This window comes from Vidua macroura, chromosome 1 (assembly GCF_024509145.1).
Source record: "Vidua macroura isolate BioBank_ID:100142 chromosome 1, ASM2450914v1, whole genome shotgun sequence".
In the NCBI taxonomy this organism is placed as follows: Eukaryota; Metazoa; Chordata; class Aves; order Passeriformes; family Viduidae; genus Vidua; species Vidua macroura.
In genome coordinates, this window is record NC_071571.1 from 29,295,266 (window position 1) to 29,316,849 (window position 21,584).

General features: G+C 34.9%; 1 protein-coding gene across 1 annotated transcript in view; it reads right to left on the bottom strand.

Annotated features, from left to right (window-relative positions):
* The window catches only part of CRPPA (CDP-L-ribitol pyrophosphorylase A), a 105,486-nt gene that overhangs the window by 59,941 nt on the left and 23,961 nt on the right, over window positions 1-21,584 (bottom strand). Inside the window, exons 3-4 of the mRNA XM_053999562.1 lie at window positions 20,977-21,126; window positions 6,960-7,064 (exon numbers count right to left, since the gene is read on the bottom strand). Coding sequence (XP_053855537.1) covers window positions 6,960-7,064; window positions 20,977-21,126 — 255 coding nt within the window. The remainder of the gene's footprint in view (window positions 1-6,959; window positions 7,065-20,976; window positions 21,127-21,584) is intronic.

Consider the following 21,584-nt stretch of genomic DNA (forward strand, 5'->3'; position numbering starts at 1 on the left):
AAAATAACAGAAAATTAAAGTCAGCATCTACCCAGGATATTAACAGTCTTTACTAGCAATGTCTTCACAATGACAAGTAGTGACTTGAAATGACATGAGTCTTAAATATTTGCATTTGTTTTTACCGTAAATTCATTTTATGCTAGATAAAATTTTACTGGACTTTCTGAATTTCTTTTCTCTTGAGTCTGAAGAAATTTTTTCTTTCATTTTGAAATGAACTGAACAGAAGTCCAAAAGCTTTAGTGCTGCAAGGTAAATCTTACAGTAGGACACCACTAACAGTATCAGCATCTTAGTCTCCATATAAGTGATTCCTTATTTTAACATAAGTATTCCTGTAACCGTTTTCCTTTCAATCTCCTAAATTAAGCTCTGTATTATCGTCAGACACAGATGAATAACATCTCATGATTTTCCCAATGCATTATATTCTTTTTAAATGAAAAACTAACTTCCTTCCCTACAGTTTATCCTGCAGGAGAAGCAGCCAGAGAATTAATCTACACTGATAAATCTTTGGAGTCTGACTTTACAGTATACAGACATTTACATTTCTACTTATTGTTGGGAAGAATCAGTATTGAAATTAGATTTAGGGATAGAGTGAGCAATTGAGTGACTGATTTTGCTGCAAAGTTTCTTTCTATTCACCAGATTCTAGAGGGCCTTTATATTGAACTTTCATTAAAGTGTTACAGATTATAATCTCAAAACCTTGCAAGAAACAAGACTAAAGTCTGTTGGAAATGGTCTCACACCCTAATATTTACAGTCCCTTTGAGGTGCAAAAGTATTTTTAAACAGTCTGATCTAAAAAAATGGTAGGTGCAGTCTTCAAGAAAACAACACAGGAGAATAAAAATTTAAGAATAGACCTTTAAAAAAATCTCTACTGAAATTCTGAGACAGACATCAGTAAATGATTTGTTTTCTAGAGAAATAAATCAACGAAGACCATTTTACATGCTTCATTTGTAATTCTTTGATAATTTTTGATCCTATAATATAATTTCAGATACAAGCTCATATAAGTTTTGTGAAAATTGCTAAGTTCACAGAAAAATCCTTCCAGATACCATCTGCAACAATCACATACCAGTCAAGGAGGGAGAGTTTCTCTACACCTCTTTCAATTTGACTAAGGTGCTAAATTTAATTCCATGAATGTTCCCTATTTATAACAGTTGCACAGAGCTTGAGCCCAAATTTGTCCATTGCATTCTAGAGGCATTTGTAATACCAGAACATCCCTTTTCTAATTTCATGCTCCTGTTTCTCTACCTATGGCTGACGTACGATGTCGTAGTATAAGAGGGGAAAAACGTCATTAAACTGAAATGCAGTACATTTGTGTATGTGTGTGATCATATCCTTGTTGTATTTGAGGGTAAAGAGTTGTATTTTTGCATTTAATGTACATTTTTGTAAGTCTGAACTATTCATCAAACTAAATCAGTTTGAAGAAGACATTTAAACATCATGTGGAAGTCATTTTGGGGAATAACTTCTAAAACACATCTTCCTAGGTAGTGAAAACTAGTAGTCTGACAATTAATAAAAAAATGCACACAGGAAAACAAACTCATCTGATGATTTTTGAGGCTTTATTAGAAGCACAATAGAATGTTTATTATACAGAAAAGTAGAGATGCTTAATAAGTAAGACCCAAACACAGTTTAAACTTCCTATCCTCTGTGATGCCTACACCACATTCAAAGTCACTGTCATCCAAGAACAATCCACGAAATATGACCTATACTTCATTTGTTTTTAAAATCAGTTCTTCATATTTGGCTGCAGTGAAAAGCATATTCTTCCTTCAAAATATTTTCTAAATAATCCTTATAAATAGGTTACTTTTGATCAATTATATTTTTATTTACGGATCCTTAAATCTTTGTCTGCAAACTTTATCAGACAATTGTTAAATACCTTAGAGACAATAACAGTTTCTGCAGAAACTGGTGAGAATTATCTTTTGAAATATATCAATTATCTAATTTTTCATCTATTTAATAAGAACTAGTACAATTAGAGTCATCCTATTTTTAATTAAGATGTCATGTAGTAACAAGTCAAACTTCTGCCAGTGGTATGTTATATCAGCATTACCATCTTTATCAGCCAAGATTATAGTCTTGTAATAAAGTCTGAAGTCAATTTCACAAAATAAGTAAATACCATGTTGGCTGACATTAATTACTTTAATCCCATGACTGTTTATTGATCAAGTTTTGCCTGTAGCAGTGCACCCTTTTGTTTTGTTGATCAATATCAAACTCACAGGCTTACAATTACTCAAATTCTCATTTTTTCATGTGAAAATATTAATTTTCATTTTGTCTGCTTGAACATCCAGTGATCCAAGATTTTCAGGATGCTATTGCTACAATCCAGAATATCACTAGGCCAAATATTAAAACTCAACACAAATACCTCATATTCACAAAACATGAAAACATGACCTGCTTATAGCAAAGGCAGAACAGTCCTACTTATTAAACATCTCTACTTTTCTGTATAATAAACAATCTATTGTGACCTTAATAAAGCCTCAAAAATCAGCAGACTAGTTTGTTTTTCTGTGTTCCTTTTTTTGTTAATTGTCAGACTACTAGTTTTCACTACCTAGGAAGATGTGTTTTAGAAGTTATTCCCCAAAATTATTTCCATGTGATGTTTAAAAGTCTTCTTCAAACTGATTTAGTTTGATGGATGGTTCAAACTTACAAAAATGTACATTAAATGCAAAATTACAACTCTTTACCCTCAAATACAACAAGGATATGATCACACACATACACAAATGTACGGCATTTCAGTTTAATGAAGTTTTTCCCCTCTTATACTACGACATCGTACAGAGCTCCTTTGTATGTCATAGTTTTGTAGGATTACAAAATAATCTGTTGCTTTTTAAAAATAGTGAGAAATTTTCACTCTGTCAATATTGTCTATAAATCTGTCTCAATTTTTAAAAAGTTATTATACTGATTTATTTATCTCCAATACACACACAATCACACACATTGTTAGTTAATTTTTAGACTATTTAGAATATTTAAAGTAATTTTACTTCCAAGGTATCAAACACAGAGAAACTGAAAATGTGGTGTTGATAGAGACTATGTTTCTTTTTTTTGCCATCCTTATCCAAAATATCTTATAAATAGCTATATAATAACTATCTTTAAAAGAAAACTTATGAATATTTATAACACTAAAGTAATATTAATTACTTTTTGTTTTCACTACAAAAATTATTTTAATTTTGTAATTTGTTCCCAGAAAATAAAAAAAATTATCTCCTGCTTCAGCTCCAACAATGACTTTGAAATGTTCCCCTTCCTAATGTACAAGTGCTCAGGTAGAATAATTAGTGTTAATTCAAGAAGATAATATATAAACACACACAACATTTTCCCACAGCTTTGAGTCATTTAATGTTATGTAGGTTGTGTACCTCATGCATAAACTGACTTCTTACAAATATCTGATCTGCTCCTTAAAGATTCAAGGTCCACATAGGATGAAACTGGTTTATTAATACTCAAACTATTAATTGACTGCAGTCCTTCTGCTATGCATCCTCTGAAACATCAACTGAGCAATGATTATTTATTTCAGTTCTTATTTATCTGGATGGAATATCTCTTTGCCTTGTGTTGAAAATATAAGACTGGAGCCATTGAGAGAATATTAGTCCTTGGCATATGAAATTTCATTTAGCTCAGCATTAAAAACCTAGCAGAAAATAATAACAATATATTACAAATTATGGTATTATGACAGCTAAGGAAAGAAAATTGTGTTTCTGAGAGCTGATTGGTAACAACAATAGTTCCAAATCATTTTGTAAGCAAGCACCACTTGAGAAAACTGGTAGTCTTCTGCACATCATGAAACTGCAGAGAGAGCACGACTGTTCTTTAATGGTACTGCTCCAAGTCACCTGCCAAACACCTTTGTACAGAGTGACCAACACCAGGTGCTATTCAAGAAGAGCTGTATTGCTCTGTAGGCTCTAAACTGAAATTAGTATTTCCTGCAGAAACAATGTAATATTTTACAGACCTTGTCATTTTTATGCCTTCCACTTTTAATGTCTTTTCAAGCCACAGAAGACATCAACAGCTTTTAGCTACAAAATTAGACAGGGCACAGGATGTGAGAAGGTATTTCAATGGCCTGGCACCAGCATCTTTGTGTTTATGTAAAATATTCACTGCTCTGCACTGCCTGCAGCACAGTGTCTGCACATAAATGGGTGCTCTTGCTACTGTCACACTCTGCACAACACTGTCAACACTGAGACTGTGCTGGGTTGACCTTGGATAGAAACCAGGTGCCCACCAAAACTGCTCTGTCATTCCCCTCTTCAAGTGGATAGGGGAGAGAAAATATAACAAAAGTCTCATGGGTCAAGGATATGAGAGGGAGGGAGAGATCATACAAACCAGACTCAACTCAGGGAAATTAGTTTAATTTATTACCAATCAAATCAGAGTAGGATAACGAGAAATAAAACCAGATATTAAAACTTCTTCACACCACCCCTCCCTTTTTCCCAGTCTCAACTCGATTCCCAATTTTCCCCACCTCCTCCCCTCCACTGGCACTTGGGGATGGGAAATGGGGGTTGCAGTCAGTTTATCACACAATGTCTCTGCTGCTCTTTCCTCCATAGGGAGAGGACTTCCCTTCCCACATGTTATCATTTTCCAAATGTTTATAGGCCTCTTTAAAGTCCAGTGCTACTGCAGTGGGTCCCACATGCTACAAAGCTAACAGCATCAGGATTTTGTTTCATAAACAGTGTTGGAGTGAGACTGACAACAAGTCCCTTTTAGAACAGAGATGTGCACAAGTTCAAGTCCAAATGAAACTGGGGACTGGTTACTAGTGCTATTCCTTGGGGCCTGATACTGGGGACAATACTAATATCTTTATTAACAACCTGAAAAAGGGGAAATACCCTCAGAAAACTAGTAGATGATAAGAAATTAACAAGTATTCATTCAATATGGTCAAGGGTCCAACAGTAACTTAGAAGAATCCCGAAAGACTGAAGAGAAACTTTGTAGTCTATAACAAACATAAATACAGAATCCTGCATCTGGGACAGAACTACCCTGGGCAGCAGCAGCCCATGTTGATGCTAAAATAGAGAAAACAGCTTTAGAGAAGGACCTTCTGGACAAGCTGAGCATGAGTCAGCAGTGGGGAGCAGTGGAGAAAAGGAATCCAATAGTATCAGTACGGAAGTTGTGCTTATTATAGGTAATATAGGGATTATTCCCCTGTATTTGGCCCTTCAGAGAACACTCCACAGTATTGTTTTTAGCTTTGGGCTCCCCAGTATAACACAAAGAGGAACAGGAGGAAGCCAGTAGAGGGCTGCCAAGATATTGTGAGAGAACTTGGCTTGCTCAGCCCAAATTACAGAAAATGGAAGTTGGGGAAGGGTTAATTAATGGCCATAGTGAAGAATAAATTGGACTTTTCTTGCAGAGCTTTCTGTTGCCCTTTCTTCTTTTCCCAGTGAAAGAGGGAGTAAGGGAAATGTTGATGAAATATTCTGAAAAAAGTCCCCATACAAGGTGATATTCATTAGAATTGTCTTCCCCAGAGAGCCTGTGAAATCTCCCTTCTTGGAGATATTCAAAATGTAGCTGGACAAGGCCCTGCACTGCCTAATATAACTAACCTGGTCCCACTTTCAGCAAGGTGTAGGGCCAGATGACATCTATCTATTTCATTCAGACTCATTATTCTGTCAGTCTAAGATACATTCTAAGCTACAATACTGCTGGACATCAGTATTATCTGCAGATAACAAAGAACCAGGTGAACACTATAATGAGCTAAATGAGCATTAGTGGTGTATTTTGCTACCCTTCACATAAGTACCATGCTTTGCAATGCAGACAATGAAACCATCCCAAAAATTGTGTTATGTAAATATGCATGATATAATCTGTCCCTCAGAAGACTAAATAGGAAAACAGACCATATGCTGTTTCAGAAAGATTATATGTCCCCATCAAGATATCAAAAGAAGTTCTGTATGCAACCAATGCACAAGTAAATTTTGCTGTTAAATTGCACAGGAAACTTGCACTGCAGATTCAGGAAATTGCCTTTGCTTTTTATGAAAGATTTGAAGATTTATGGTTATACTATTAGAAATAATGTCTCATTGGAGGAAATTTACTGTCAATGACAGATGCAGTGATTTGAGCTGCTTCCAGCTCCTTCAGTGTGGTAATGAATAAAATAAAATAAAATATAAAAAACTTTTCAATTGCTTGACACAACAGCTACTAAAAATGAATAATGTCCCACCATCCAAATCAACGATACGCAATACTTTGAAGTAGAAGGGACATATGCTTTGGTATCTGTACACACAGCTGCTTTGTCATTCATCAGGAATCTACCAGATTACCAGACAAGTTAAATGATGTTTAAAAAAAAATTAAAGATTTTTTGAAGAGGTCTTAAATATTACAGTGTTACTGAATGTAATGAACTACTCTAAAAATCAAATTGTTGATAGCCAGGTATTTGGCATGAGAAAAAAAAAAAAAGGAAAAGTGGAGGGAAAGAGACAAACGATATAGAAATAGCAGGGAAAAGCTCATATTATAAAAGAAAATTCTTCATTTTGGAGATTACAGATTTATAGTTTTACAGATTCTCAGGACATTCAAATACCTAGATGTTTTTCCTATTTACAGGAAAATGCTGTCTTCATTGATTATCTCAAGTAACACCTGCCCAAGTCTCTCTACAATAATGAGCTCTAAAAAGAGCTCAGACAAAACCAATTCTGAAAAATGAAATAGAAAAGCCTAAATTGCAATTGAAAACACATCTGAATTTTTATGGTAATATGCAAATGTTATTAATTTTAGATTATATATATAGAACTAGATATTATTATTGTCTTTACCTTCCAGAGGTCAGCTGTTCCTTCAACAAGTTTGGCATTTGTTTTACAGTATTTCAGAGCCAGATGCAAACATTCAGTTCCATAATCCAGGTCATAGTCTGTACACTGTAGAAATTAAAAAAGAAAAAAATATCCTAAATTAGTCTTAGATACTTCTAAGCAATAACACATTTTCTTTCATTAATGAAACCTTACATCTCAATAGTCCTATCCATAGTAATACATCTGTATTAGGCACACAGGTTCAGCATGGATCAGAAATAAAACCGTTCCAAGAAGCTTATGCCAAATTGTGGCTATTCAGCAAAGTCCTACAGAAGTAAATAAACACATTATAAGAACAGATTAATTCAGTTAGATGCTGCAAGTATCTTGCTAAACCTTTACATTGTTAAATAAATGAATGAGACGTTAGCTGTATAAAAAAATTCTTGATGGAGTTGAGAGATGCCTCACCCATAGACACCACTGACCTTCCAGTGGCAAACTTTCAGAGCACGGAAACAATTTAATAGATGTAGAAATATGACTCTTCAAATGCTGTTTTGGTTATTGCAGCATCAAAAAAGGGATGGTAGGAACTAAGAACTTCTGTATTCTTTATGTGATTTCCCTCCATCTTTTTCTCCAGTTATCTGCATAGAAAATAGCAGTTCCATGCTGCTTCATGATCCTTACAGATAAAAAAAAAAAAAAACAAACCCACACACCAAACAAAGGTTTATCTACCTTTTAGTCATCTAGAAAAGATATTAATCTCTTAGCACACCCTTCCCAAGCAGTTTGGCTTCCTATTGATACTGATTATAAGAACCTCGTTAATGAAAAACTGAGTAGGGAGAAGAATCTTCTGAGCCAAAACACAGGCAGAAAAGCAGGAACTGGGAGCTCTCCAGTCAGGACTACCTCAAGATGAATTAGCCTAAGATAAGAAAGTTCTACTCTATTTTCATATTGCTAAATTACCAGTCCATCCAGAAACACAAATTCCATGTAACAAGGATAACTTAAGATAGCATCTTTTATTAAAAAATTTAGGAATTTGAGAAGATCCCAGGCTGGCTAGCACACTGTCCACTCTCTATTTCAGAGTGAATTGTCAACAATAAGTAAGAAAGAAAAAGGCAATAATATTTTCTTACTTTCCCAGAATGCTCCCTTTGCCTCATATAAAGCCATTATTCTGGTTTCAGAAATCCCTATAATAAAAAGTCCCTGAGGGACACACTGAACCAGAAGTGACTGCCTTAACAGCACTCAGTGAATTACAGGAAAACTAAATTTACCCAATTATTTTTTGAATAGCAGCATTTTTTAGCAACTACAGCAGGGAGTATCTCATTCATCACTCTTTTCATCACATGCTCTGTTATTCTGACAGAAAAACCACCTTCTCAACCCTTCAAAATACTCAACCGCATTTCTTCTCACATCTTTCCACAGATAAAGAGATCAATATCTATTCATGGGTGGAAACTACTTCAAAACTTTAATCAACCATTTTGCCCTCCATTTATCTATACTTCCCTATGAATTTTATCATAATATCCTTCTACAAACCTGCTCATTTCGCCCTCATCTCTACTATGCAGAAAAAAATATGCACACCTCCACTTCCTGTTTTAAATTGTTTATGAACAAAATAATTGCAGAGGTCTCAGCACAGACCATCATGAAACTCCAACTGCAGAGGTCTCAGTACAGACCATCATGAAACTCCAGTGGTGATTTACTGCAATGAAAACTGGTCAGGCACTTGACCTTGTTTCTTATCTTCTAACAAATAATCTGCTCTGGTAAGTCCTTTCTCTTATCCCAAATCTTTAAGTTTCTTTCCAGTGTCTTCAGTAAAAGCTTTTGTGAAATATCTTATTAATGCACTTAGGTTGTTATCACCTCAATCAACCTCAAACAAGATTCCAGTGAAGTCCTTAAAGAATGGAAATTAGCTCTGCAATACATAAGCTTTCCTTTACAAACAATTCCCCTATGTCAAATTTAATCATGTGTCTACAAAATCACGTTTCAAAGATACTGTACTCTGTAATTTCCAGTGCCCTCCAGGATTCAAGAAATCAAAATTGTCAAGCATGTAAAAATTTCAGTGGATTAAAGAACCAAAAGAGAGTACTGCAATACAACCTGCCATTTTTTTAATTAACTTCCTGAAGTTTATTAAAACAGATGAAGAAAATTTTTAGTTTCTATTCCTGTTTTATAATGTATCAGTGAAATTCAAGGGATTCATTGGCATTACACATCTGAATTGCAATGCTCATACACACAGACATCCTAGAAAAAAACATAGCTATCACTTTTATGTTATTTAAATCAGTGAATTCTGTCATTTTAGTTTGACAGACAACTTAGAAAAGTACTTTAAATGTTATTGTTCTTTACAGTTTTTTAGCTTGAGTTACAAAACAAAATGGACACAAGAACATAGAGTAACTTAAAAAGGAAAGGATTTCAAAAAAACACTTTGGAACATTTTTATATTAAGCAGAAATTTAAACAAACAGGATACAAAAAAGGGCAATAAAGAAGATAAAGGAATAGGGAACTCTATCTCAAAAATACATAAAAATGCAGTGAGCCCTCACGTAAAGAAGTACAGAGATAAAGTGCCAGTAAAAACAGAAATGGCCTAGTAACTTTCAATTCCAAATATTTATTACCAAATGTTTCCTTCTTTCATTTTGTTTTACAGGAAAATTTTCTGGTAGAACACAAACAATTTTCCACTAATGTGAATAACATACAGATGGAAAACACCCATATATTTTTATTTTTGCTTCAGAATGGAAGAGAAAAATCCAGAAATAAAGTTAGCTGTGAAAGAATTTACTTTAAAATATAACATTTTAAAATATATGGGTAATTGATGCAACTAGGAAAAGACTAAGCAATTCCAACATTTTAGCAAGGTATTAATTACAGAAAATTAGTAGGGAGTGGAGAAGTTCCATAAATGGGCTAAGGCATCTTGAGAGTATTGCTTGCTTCAAGGGATGAAATATGACACAAAGCAAAGTAATAATTAAAAACATATTTCACTAACACTTGTATATCATGACATTTACCACTCTAATTATCTGTAATTGTTTCAACCTAAACATATTGTCACAGTGTACTGTTCTCCAAGTCTGATACACTGATGTCAGAGGAGAACAATGAAATGAAGTAGCAGCACAAGGCCAGCTTTTTATATACCATCTCATGCTAAACACCTTCACATGTGAAATTTTAAATCCATATTTAAAAGGCAGAATTCTAAAGCTTCTATATTGCCCTAAGTAATTCAGTTAACAAATTAAGCATTATTAGAGAGCACCTATAAAAAAAAGTCCTGCATCAGGCACAGCATCGCCAGCCAGTCAAGGGCAGGGATTGTCCTGTTCTGCTCTGCACTGGGGCAGCCTCACCTCGAGTGCTGGAGGCAGCATTAGGGCGTCTCAATAGAAAAAAGACACAAAACTCTTAAGGAGTGTCCAAAGGAGGGCAACAAAGACGCTGAAGGGCCTTGAGAGGGAGTCATATGAGGAGTGGCTGAAGTCACTTGTCTGTTGAGCCTGGAGAAGAGGAGTCTGAGGGGAGATCTCATTGCAAGTACAACTTCCTTACATGAGGAAGCAGAGGGGCAGACACTGATCTCTTCTTTGTGGTGATCAGTGACAAGACCCAAAGGAATGGCCTGAAGCTCTATCAGTGGAGGTTTACATTGGACAGTAGGAAGTGGTTCTTCATCCAGAGGGAAGGAGCAGGGTCCCCAAGGAAGTGATCCAGCACCAAGCCTGGCAGAGTTCAAGAAACATTTGGACACTGCTTTTAGGTGGTGGGACTACTGGGAATGTCCTCTGCAGGGCCAGGAGTTGGATTCAGTGATCCTTATAGTCCCTTCCAACTCAGGATATTCTATGATTCTACAAGAATTCCAGAATATTTGTGAAGAAAATTCTTAGTGACCCAGGTATACAACCATTCTCAATCTAAGTCTTCTATATGTAATTCAGTGTACATCTAGATTCAATTAACAATACAAAAATGTGTTTAAAACTCTTATTCTTTCTAGAACCCCTTTATTACTGAAAGCCTTTTTAACATAAGTTTGACAATGTACAGTTAACTGAACTTGACACGCACACATAGCTTTGTGAAACAATAGACATAGTTTAAGTTTCAGACCACAAATTTGAAATTATGGAAACAGCTGGAAATATTGGCACAGAACATATCCACAAAAGAAAGAAAACATAATAGTTTAGCTATTTAAATGACACAGAAGGAAATATGTTACTTAAAAATGCTTTTATATTTTTGAATATTCAAAGGCATTCTAATACATAGTTTTGTGGACACTTTTTTGTGGGTAGCTTTTTGTTTATTTTCCAAGAGTGGATGTTTGAATAAAGCGCTACAAGTGGAACAAGATACAGACTTTAGCATTTCACAAAGTCTTCTTCCTCTTCCCCCCCCAAATTTGTTTGAACACATTTTGAAAAATACTACTACTTCCTAAAATGCAAGGCGTAACAATAGAATAAGAGGTTAGAGAAAAGAGCAGCTATGCAGCCTGTGTCTCTCTGGTATTTACTAATAGTCCATATGCTTACTTCTTTCCAATAAAATACTTTGAACACTAATTTACTGTATCTTTATATGGGAATTGGCAACCCTACAACAGAACCATCAAAGACTAAAAAAAAAGGTTCAATACAGGACTGTTATTTGCTTATATTTTCATCATTCCTTAGCTCATAATGACACAAAACAATATCCTTTTATGCATGAACTGAAAGAAAATTTTCAGATATGCTCCTTTACACAGGTATCTTTAAAGCCTGTGTAGAGCCAACATTTACACTTCTGTAACCCTTGACTGTGTAATCTTTAGCACTTTTTCCACTGTCAACAGCATCTCCATCTTATCCTCCCATGTAAATCCATTCACTAACAATATCAGAACACTTGCACTTAAAATGCATAACTAATCAACAATAGCAGAGCTTTAGGATTTTTCCAGATCCTGGCAAATCAAGTTTCCACTGCTGAAGTGCCAGAGTACATCATGAACATTCAGCATCAGGAACATTTTACTGAGTTAAGAAAAGAAGTAGGCACAAGCTCTCACTGAACCTGAATTGGCCTATTTTTATCATATTTCATAAAGATATTTTTTGCCACGCACATTACCACTGAAACCAAAAAAATGCTGAATCCAACAGTGGATTTGCAGCAAGCACTCAGCCTACATCAATAAGCCACAGCTAAATGAGAGACAGCAAAAGCAGCAAACAGAAGGAGGAAACATGAATGAGGAAACACTGAGATCAACATAAAACCAGATTACCTCATCTCTGAAACTATTTTTACTGTAGTTAATTATTAAAACTGTTGGGACAAACGTCCAGATGCAGTAGTAGTGAAGAGAACAAAGACACAGCAATTTACTCCCTAACAGAATTTTGCAAACCTGTTTTTATACAGACCTGTATCTATATCCCAAAACCAGTAACTGCAAGTGCCTTTTCCATACATGTCATGATTTCCTGGCAATCTGCCATTAGACCCCAAACACTTCCTGATTGCTCATTGCAATATTCTGGTACTTATGTTGCTTCCAAGTACACTAAATACATACACTCATATTTTAGTTGCAACATGAAGAAATAAGAAAATTGCAATAATCTATGTGACAAGAGTAGTAGTCAAAACACTCTGTTAGGACTCATTGTTTACACTTTTTAAATTATCTTGCAAATTGGAAAAATACTTGGGAAAGAATTATTTGGACAAGACAAAGGAAAAATCTTGCCCTAATGCAGAAAATACAGAATATTTAGATTATTCTAAGAATATTTGAAGAAATGATTGTTCACATTTTTCCAATAAAGAGATTTCTAAATACATCACGTTATAAAATTAAGAAACCAACAGATAATTTAATCAAGGTTGGAAGCAAAGGTGATCCAAATTCAGGCCAAGCTAAAATGCATTTTTAAATTTTAATTTTTTTTAAGATTATTCACTCTTGTAACAATTTACTTCAGAAAAATCACTTCTTGAATTATGCAAGATCATAAATGGTCCTTTTCATTGCCTTTCAATATAACAAACTGTCAATAACAAGAGATTAAAACCTCTAGCTTCACTACTTTGTCTTCTTTGTTACTATCTCAGAACAAGCAGCAGATGACAATTTAGGTGTGTGGTCTCCCATACAAGGGGTACCAGAATCTTCACTCAGTATTCAGCATTTTCTGAGCCTGTGCCAAACAGGTGATTCTCATGGATACAGGACACTTACCAGGGTAAATCCAGTAACACAATAGTATTCTCATAATCCAATCTAACTTCCAACTTGAATATTTGCATTGTGGCTCCTTAACAAACACCTTCCAAATTATATCTGAAGACAAAATGCCTTTTCACTGCTATAGAGATGCCAAATTTCACCCATGGAGTAGAAGCTTTGCACCACTGCAGCAAATAGTTCCAAGAGCTAATATGTGAATTTGCAAAGTTCTTTGAGATCCTACAGGATGAGGAGTAACATAAAATGGAAGTAATTATCCCATTAGCAAAAACTCTTTTTTTTTTTCTTGTGTAAGGCATTAGAATCTCTCCAAACATTCTTGTGGCAGAATTTAATTAGGGCAAGGTGGGGATTCAGACAATATTCTGGCTCTACCATTGCGCCAAAGAACTAATCAAGTACAGAGCTATCTAAACTAGCATAGTTTCCTCCAGACCACCAATCTAGCTTCACTTTTTGAATAAAAGGAAGCATTACTAACAAAATTTCTCTTAGCACATTTACCCTGAAAAGTATTCTTTAGAATTGGGTAGGCTTTAAGGATAGGAAAAATTATTTATTCCTCCCTGCTCCTCAGGGCAAAGTTGCCAGGGTAAAAAGATGCCAGATGAAATAACATATCTCTTTGGAAAATATCTCAGAGCTACAACCTGCAGAATATACAAATTAGGATATTCATTTAGGTGAGGTTGGCAGCACTGTAGTTAAACAACAGTCTGCATGCATTAGCCTGACAATGAATGGAGAAAGGCAGAACCTCTGCAAAACTGCCTTATTAAAAAATTAGCGCCGTAGCAATTTTGCATCAAAACAAGAAAAAATTACCAGCTTTTGGCCTGCATTAAATGGAACAGAACTCAGGTTCTACTGAAGTTCCAAATAAATATTTTTTTTTAAATGTGACTAAAATAAGTCATAAAATCAAAGCTGAAATGGACCGCAACAATGAAAGGTGCTGTTAATAATGTGAAATTTCTCATGTAAGAAGAAATAGGTTATCTTCTAACATTTAGGAGTACACAGATTTCATTGTCAAACCATCATATCTAAAATCCTAATGACTATGAAAAATCAGAAAGGCTTCCTTTTGTTAGATTATTTCATATGCTTAGATTGTACATTGAAAAAGTCACAGATATTTGCCATCTTTATACAAGTAGTACACCAATAATTAAAACTAGGGCTGGGAATTTCAAAAAACTATTTAGCTGAGTATCCAGCTTACTTGGACCAACCAAGTAGGCAGTTATACTAAAACTGTAATTACCTGTTATATAGGCAGATGGAAGGATGCTGCCTTTAGGACTCCATACAAAGAAGAGCATTGGTTTGTAGTACTATCTTCATACAAATCATACAATAAGATTAGTATTAGTCTAGCCAGCTCTTGCCTAATTCACAATTCACTTATTGATTCAGTATTTCAAAATACCTTTAATGAGAAGGAAGAATACCTATAGACACATGTACAATAACATTGCGACATGGCATATATTTATAAGACCTGAACATATAAGTATAAACTACAAAAATAAAGTGAGTTACCAGAGCCTGGGGATGTGGAAAAGGAAGTGGATGAACACACAGAGCATACAGAAACTGCAAAATCCATTTGAATAAGAATTAGGTTAAATGATCATCCTTACAACACAACACACTTAATAAAAGATTCCTGAAGCTTTTTTTAAAAAAGACAAAGGCCAAGAAACAACTCAGTACAACTTATAATAAACCATATATATTTTATGCACTATTAGTCATATGTTTCAAACAATGGTGATCTCTTTTTCAGTGCTTTTACACTACAAAAATGAACAGCTCTGACCCATACCACTAACTCAGGATGGAATAGAATCAGACAAAAATTTATCCCCAGCTGAATGCTTACAGAAGATAAAATATTAAGTTGGTCAACCTTGGTGACAACCTACATGCCTTGATATACACAAAGTTTCATGTTTGGTGAACGTTAAAAATAAAGATTGAGGTGCCTTGAAGATTCAGATATCTTTAGTCTTGGCAAGGGGATGAGCAGTGGTTTTTTCAGGATTCCAGCACTAGAATTAAATACCCAAATTCTGTCTCACTTATATCTTGATCCTTCAGTCCTTTTTCTGAATCTGACCCTTTCTCCCAAAGTTGCCAAGGTTTTAGTCAACAATTTGTCTACTATCGTTCATCTAATCGCTTGTTGCTCATGGCAATAATAATTTGACAGACATTGATGCTTTTAACAAAGAACGAAGCCACAGCAAAATCCCCAAATCAGTCTAGACATTTTGCCTCGAAGGACTTTGCCTGACCTATGCCAAAATATTGTTAAACTGCTACAGCTGACTGCACTTCCCTGCTACAGAGGATACTAAAATGCTTCACACATGTTTGAAAAAGAATCCCAGTAATTTTGTGCCCTTTCAAAAAGTACTTCAGAAGTTTACAAAATCCACATGGAATACACTCCCTATCATTTACATACAGAAAAAACAATACTTTGAGCAAATACTTTTAAAATGGCCTTAACAATCGCCAACTTCCTTTCTTAGTCTGGCAAGATCTTCCCTGAAGAAGATTCCCCATTTTTAGGGTTTGTTAGAGGAGAACCATTTTAGGATTTCCTTTTCTTCTCCTAATGACCAGGTTGGACAGTTCACAGACTATCTCTTCCCCATCTCCACCCAATCTGTGGACATCTTGCAATGATTTTTTTGGGGAGTGGAAGAACATCTGCCTCCCAGAATTCAGCATCAAAGTATGTGAATGATTCTCTCTGACACACTATTGTTTTGTATCTTGTCATTACTATGTTTATATACAGCTGTTCTCTCCTATGCAGGCAGATGTTGTAATGGCCCATAAGTAAATGCAATTGCTTAATATTCAGAGTGGTTAATGTTGGCTATGAAAAGATACACTAATTTAGTGTAGTCCCAAAAAGTACCAATCTCTACATATTTTCTTCACAGATTAGACAGAATCCCTAAGATCACACTGATCTGTGTGGATAGCTGTAAGGAGTTTACAGACATGAATCAGAGAAATGTCTCTAAACATGTTGAAGCTCATTCTCCTTAAATGAGTATTCCTACTTCCTGTTCCTATTTTTTTTACATCAGCTTCATTGTTCTGATTAGCTAAATATAAACTTCCATGCTCTGCATAAAGTCTACTATCAACAGATGATTAAACTAACCATATATGTAATACAAACACCCCACCTTCCCCAGAAAGTGTGTCATTCTTGCAATAAATTTCCACAGATACAGCAGATCTTGAGGAAATTGTAAGATAATGTATAAATGATCAGGAGGAAAAAAAAAAGTGCATTTTTAAAATAAGATTATTAAAAAGCTATCCCTTAATTTTGAATTGGTGATCAGACTTTGCCATAACACTCACATATGAAGGATTCCTCCAGAATAGCATTCTAACATTCTAATTTTTCAGCTGTTTGTAGCTATTCCCTCTCACAAGGTTCTTGGCTTCCCTGGACTGATGGCAATGGTGAGCAACTCTCTGGTATTCCCCACATTCATGCTGACAGCCCCTTAACCATTGTATCATCTTACCAGGGCTGTTTGTTCACATATCTGACATAGAAGCTGGTCAGAATCTCCTACTACCACTCCTCTTCTCCTTCCATTTTTGGTTGTTTCTCTTCCAGATCATGAAAGAGTAAAGCTTTTTAAATGATCCTGTTACCTTTCTTGCTTTAGCAGATATATTTCAAGTGCTCAATGCTTTGAGTATTTCTGCCTTTATATATTGTGGTTGCATTACTTTGTACAGAACACATGACAGGACACAACAAGATGCTTTGTGTTAAAGACAAAAAAACCCCATTGAGATCTTTGTGCATTTCACAATATGTCAAAAACTAGTATTACAAAAGCAGTCTCAGCTTACTCAGATTAAAGGAAAATTGTAGTCTACCTGACTTCCTGATACTCTTATTGTTTTAAAAGGTACTGCTCCAGGGAACACTTGACTTCTGGTAAGTGAAGTCTTTCCCCCACTCACCTCCTCCCAGGCTTGCAGGATCATACTCCACATTTGTCCCTTTTTAAATTAAGAAGTGGAACAGAAACATGAAACTACCTTAAGCAAAAATGAACAAATCTGGTCTGAGGAATGCTATATTTGCTTTATATGCAATTTATATGCTTTATATTCTATCTTTGGAAAGGATGGATTTTCAATTAACACTTAAACTTTCCTGATTTTCCTTGGGATTGATAAAAATAGAAAAGAAACAGGTATTTTTAAAGATCAAGAATTTGTTATTAACATAATAAAATAAAAATAATTTTTAAAAATTCAATTGGCTGATTTTGTCCCAGATAGTTCAGAATTGAAGTAAATAATGGATTCTGCCATTTTTTACAACTTTTCCAGAGGTTTTACTAGTTATTAGAGAGTTGTATCTTTGGTTTTAAATTTTTTAATTTTTCCATTTACTGTGGTTCATTACACTGTGCAGGAAAAGAGAGCTCACAAATTAGGACATACTAGAACTATGAGTAGTGATGCAACATCACATTTATCCCCTTAACAAATTTATACGTCCTTTTACCTAAAATCCCAAGGAAAACCCCTGGCTAACATAAAGCCTCCCACCAGCAAGACCCTGATGCAATAAATACAGTTCTTTCTCCCCTTGCAGTTGCTTGCATTGGTCACTTGTCTACCCTGAGCCAGATACACATTGTACAAATAAAATCTGTAACTTTTATAAATTTTATAAATCTTAGAAAATGCATAAATTTGAAAGTTAACAGTAATGAAGTCAGAAGTCTTGACATCATAACAGTTAAATCAGAAAGTAATATATATCTGAATAAAGATCTGTTTGGAATACATGTTTTAGGCAACAGGGAAGATGTAAGACCAAAAACTAAATTAAACGCATCACAATGAAATGCAGATGAACAATCTGGCTGAATTCCTCAAAATCTGTCCTGGATTTTTGGCGCCAAATGTAAAGGGGATTCCCTGTAGTACACATATATTTTAAGATACTATTGTAAATCAATCTTTGATATTTGTATATAAAATTAATTAGAGGAGATTCAACAGGGCATGTTTTTTTTTCCCAAAGCATTACTATCCTTTTTTTTATTTAATCTAGAAATGGAAAATGTTTTCTAAGGAAATTACTTAATTTGGTAAAGATCATAGAAATACATTTTTTCATATATTAATAATGTTAATACCTTACTCTGTTCTAGTTCTAGATAAATCTAAAACAGCAATCAAAGGAGAAGGACCTCTAGTCTGCTCTTCCCAGATTGCTACCAGACAAAAAGAGACAAAAAAGAAAAAGACTGCTGATAGCAAGCCTGTAAGGGTCAGATAAACTTACCCTTAACTGAATTTCACAACTTTGTGGTAAATATATTTAGAGATCTTACATTCACAAACACATCTGGAAGTCAACACTCTAAACCTATCTACTCACATCCGATGGTGCATTTACATAGAGATGGAGTTTGAAAGCAGTATTCCACATTACCCACTGTGGAACTGAAAAGCCTGTGTTACTCGAAGCACTAATTCAAATGGATGGTTTCTTTCCAAGGAATGCATGTTTGACTGTTGTTTTTCCCCACACTGTTGTTCCATAAAGGTCACAACTGTATAAAATACACAGGCATGGGATCATGATCCCAGGCAGAGTCAGCCAAAACAAATTCCATTCCCAGCTTCATGAATGACTTGCAACATGAGTAACAAAATTCTTTTCTCTTCTTTGTCCATCTGTACAATGGTACTTACCTTCACCAGGCAATGGGAATTGATTATGGATATGTTAATATTTAGAAAGCATCATAAGCTGCATCCATTCCTACAAAAATCTGTCCTACAGTAGCTTGACTAGGTTTTTCAGGACAACGATTATCTGTCTTTTTTTATTTGTTTGTACAGTTCCCAGAACAATAGGGTCTTAATCCTTGACTTGGACAGCTAGACACCATTGAAACATAAATTATTAGGAAACAATATGAGTTGAGAGATTTTAGCAAAGTGTTATACTTCCCAAGGGTCCAGGCACAGAGCATTAAAATGACCAGAATTTAGCCAAAGCAAAGGAAACTGGGGACAAGAAACCATAGCCTTGGTTGCTTCTAACAACTTTGGTGGCTTGCTCTTGAAAGAGCAGGGATACAAAAAAGAAGACTGATGGAATGCATATGTGAGAAAAAAACTCTATTCAGACGAGCATAGGAACTGCAAATATAGTTGTCTTTTGAGTGAGGCATTTAGGACAAGAGCTGTTTATGTATTTGCCAGCTCTACTGTATTTCCAAATTATAAGCAAACACAGTAGAAAAAGTACGAGGTTGTTTGGGGGGTTGAGGGGAAGGTGGTTGCAAGAAACAGCACATAAACATGAAATTTGCCAAAAGAGACACACATCAAAAAGGGTTGTATAACCAACAGTAACAGTTGTCTCTTGAGATGTGTTCTTATGAACATAGAGGATACATTTCTTATGAGTATACCCACTACATTCAAGGCAGAATGTCAGAAGTATCAGCTCTGTGTCATACACTAAGAACAACCCCCGGCCTCCTATCAGAAGCAAAAAGGTTGAAGCTAGTCCAATCACTTGAGTTGCTCTTCATTTTGGATAGTCCTTCATCTTCAGCATTTAATATCTTCAAGTATCAAGCATAAAATATATGACACAGAATTTGTGCCAACATTTCTAAGGAGAACAATTACTGAACAATTAAGTAATAGCTCTTCATTGCCTGTCCTCACATTATTCTGTTGTTAGTGACTTCTAAGCTTTGTACTCTCTGAAAGTGAGTATCAGAAACTTGGGCTTGTTTAGAATTGAAAGACTGATGGGAAGCATGACTGTCAGCATGAACATGAAAACTAATTCCTTCCAAGTGACAAATGAAGAAATGCTCTGCTTCCAGTCAGTCTGGAAGATACCTGGACAGGCAATTTCCACAAGGTGATGAATGAAAAGGAAGTAGTGCTGAGACGAAAGGCTGGAATCTTTCCAGTAAACTGTGAATGCAGGGTGGGGCAAAGGAAAGCAGTCTTCAGGGCAAATTAAGGCAAAAGAGTCAGTGTTTAATAAATGACCCACAATTTTAACTTTCCTGAATAAAGTTAATTTCAAAGCGATATATTAGGAAAAAATGAAAAATTACAACAGAGACGAGTAAACATTCTTTTCAGCCACTAATCAAAGTATGTATAATACACATGCAACAAGAAACAGAATAAACATTTAACTAGATGTAGCAAGTTAAATTATCTCAGTATTTTAGAACAGCCTGTATCCCACTAAATTACTATAAAATGTCATTATTACACTGTGCATCCAAAACTCTATGATACCCTCAGTCAACAATACATACTTTATACAGACACCTAACTTGAAACATATAAACGCATTCATTTAAGTAATTTATTTAATGCACAATAAAAAAAAGCAAAATTATCTTTCCAGCCATTTTGACCTATCACCCCCTCTCGTATTTAAAAGTTAATGAATCAAAAAATTGAATAAATTAGAATGATAAGCCTTTTTTAAAAGACTCAGAAGTATTATGCATACAGTTTGATGTAATCTGAAACAGGTGCTGAAGCTCTATTCTTGAAAGAAAAGAAATAAAGTTATCTTTTTTTTCTTTTTAACTGAAGTAAATGGAAAAAAGGTCTTAGAAAGTTTTAATATCTTACCTGTTGGTATGCTTCATAGATTATATCAAACAAGAAAGCCTGAGGCATTTCACTCGCTCTGTACCTGGCACGTTCCAGTGAGTGGTCCAAGCAGCCATCAGCAGCAGAGGCAATAACAGTAGAAACTAAAGGACGAATTGCTCCTGCTGCCTGTGGAACAAGACATAACGAGAGACCTAAACATTATCAATATTATTTTATATCACAAAGCTTTAGTCAAAAAATCTTGAAAATTATTTTTTTTTCCTTTATCTTTTCTATTCTTCATAATCCGTAAATCATACTACTTAGCCTGTACGAGACTTTCAAGATTAATGGAGCAATGGAAGATTGTATAAGAACACTTCAATGGACAATTTAGCAAAAAAAAGAAAGAAATCTTAAGTCCTTCATAAACATCTACTGCAAATACATGTACGGATCTAAGATGTTCATTCTTCAGACTTTCTTCTTTATACATTGTAGGCTGTTTCTGTGAGGACAGGTCTAGACCTATTCAGATAGCAAACAGCAGCAGACACATTGGAGAAGTCTTGACAATCCACAACACCGTTTGCTCTCCCAGATCTCAATTTGATCTAAACAGATTTGAATGGATCAGAACTAAG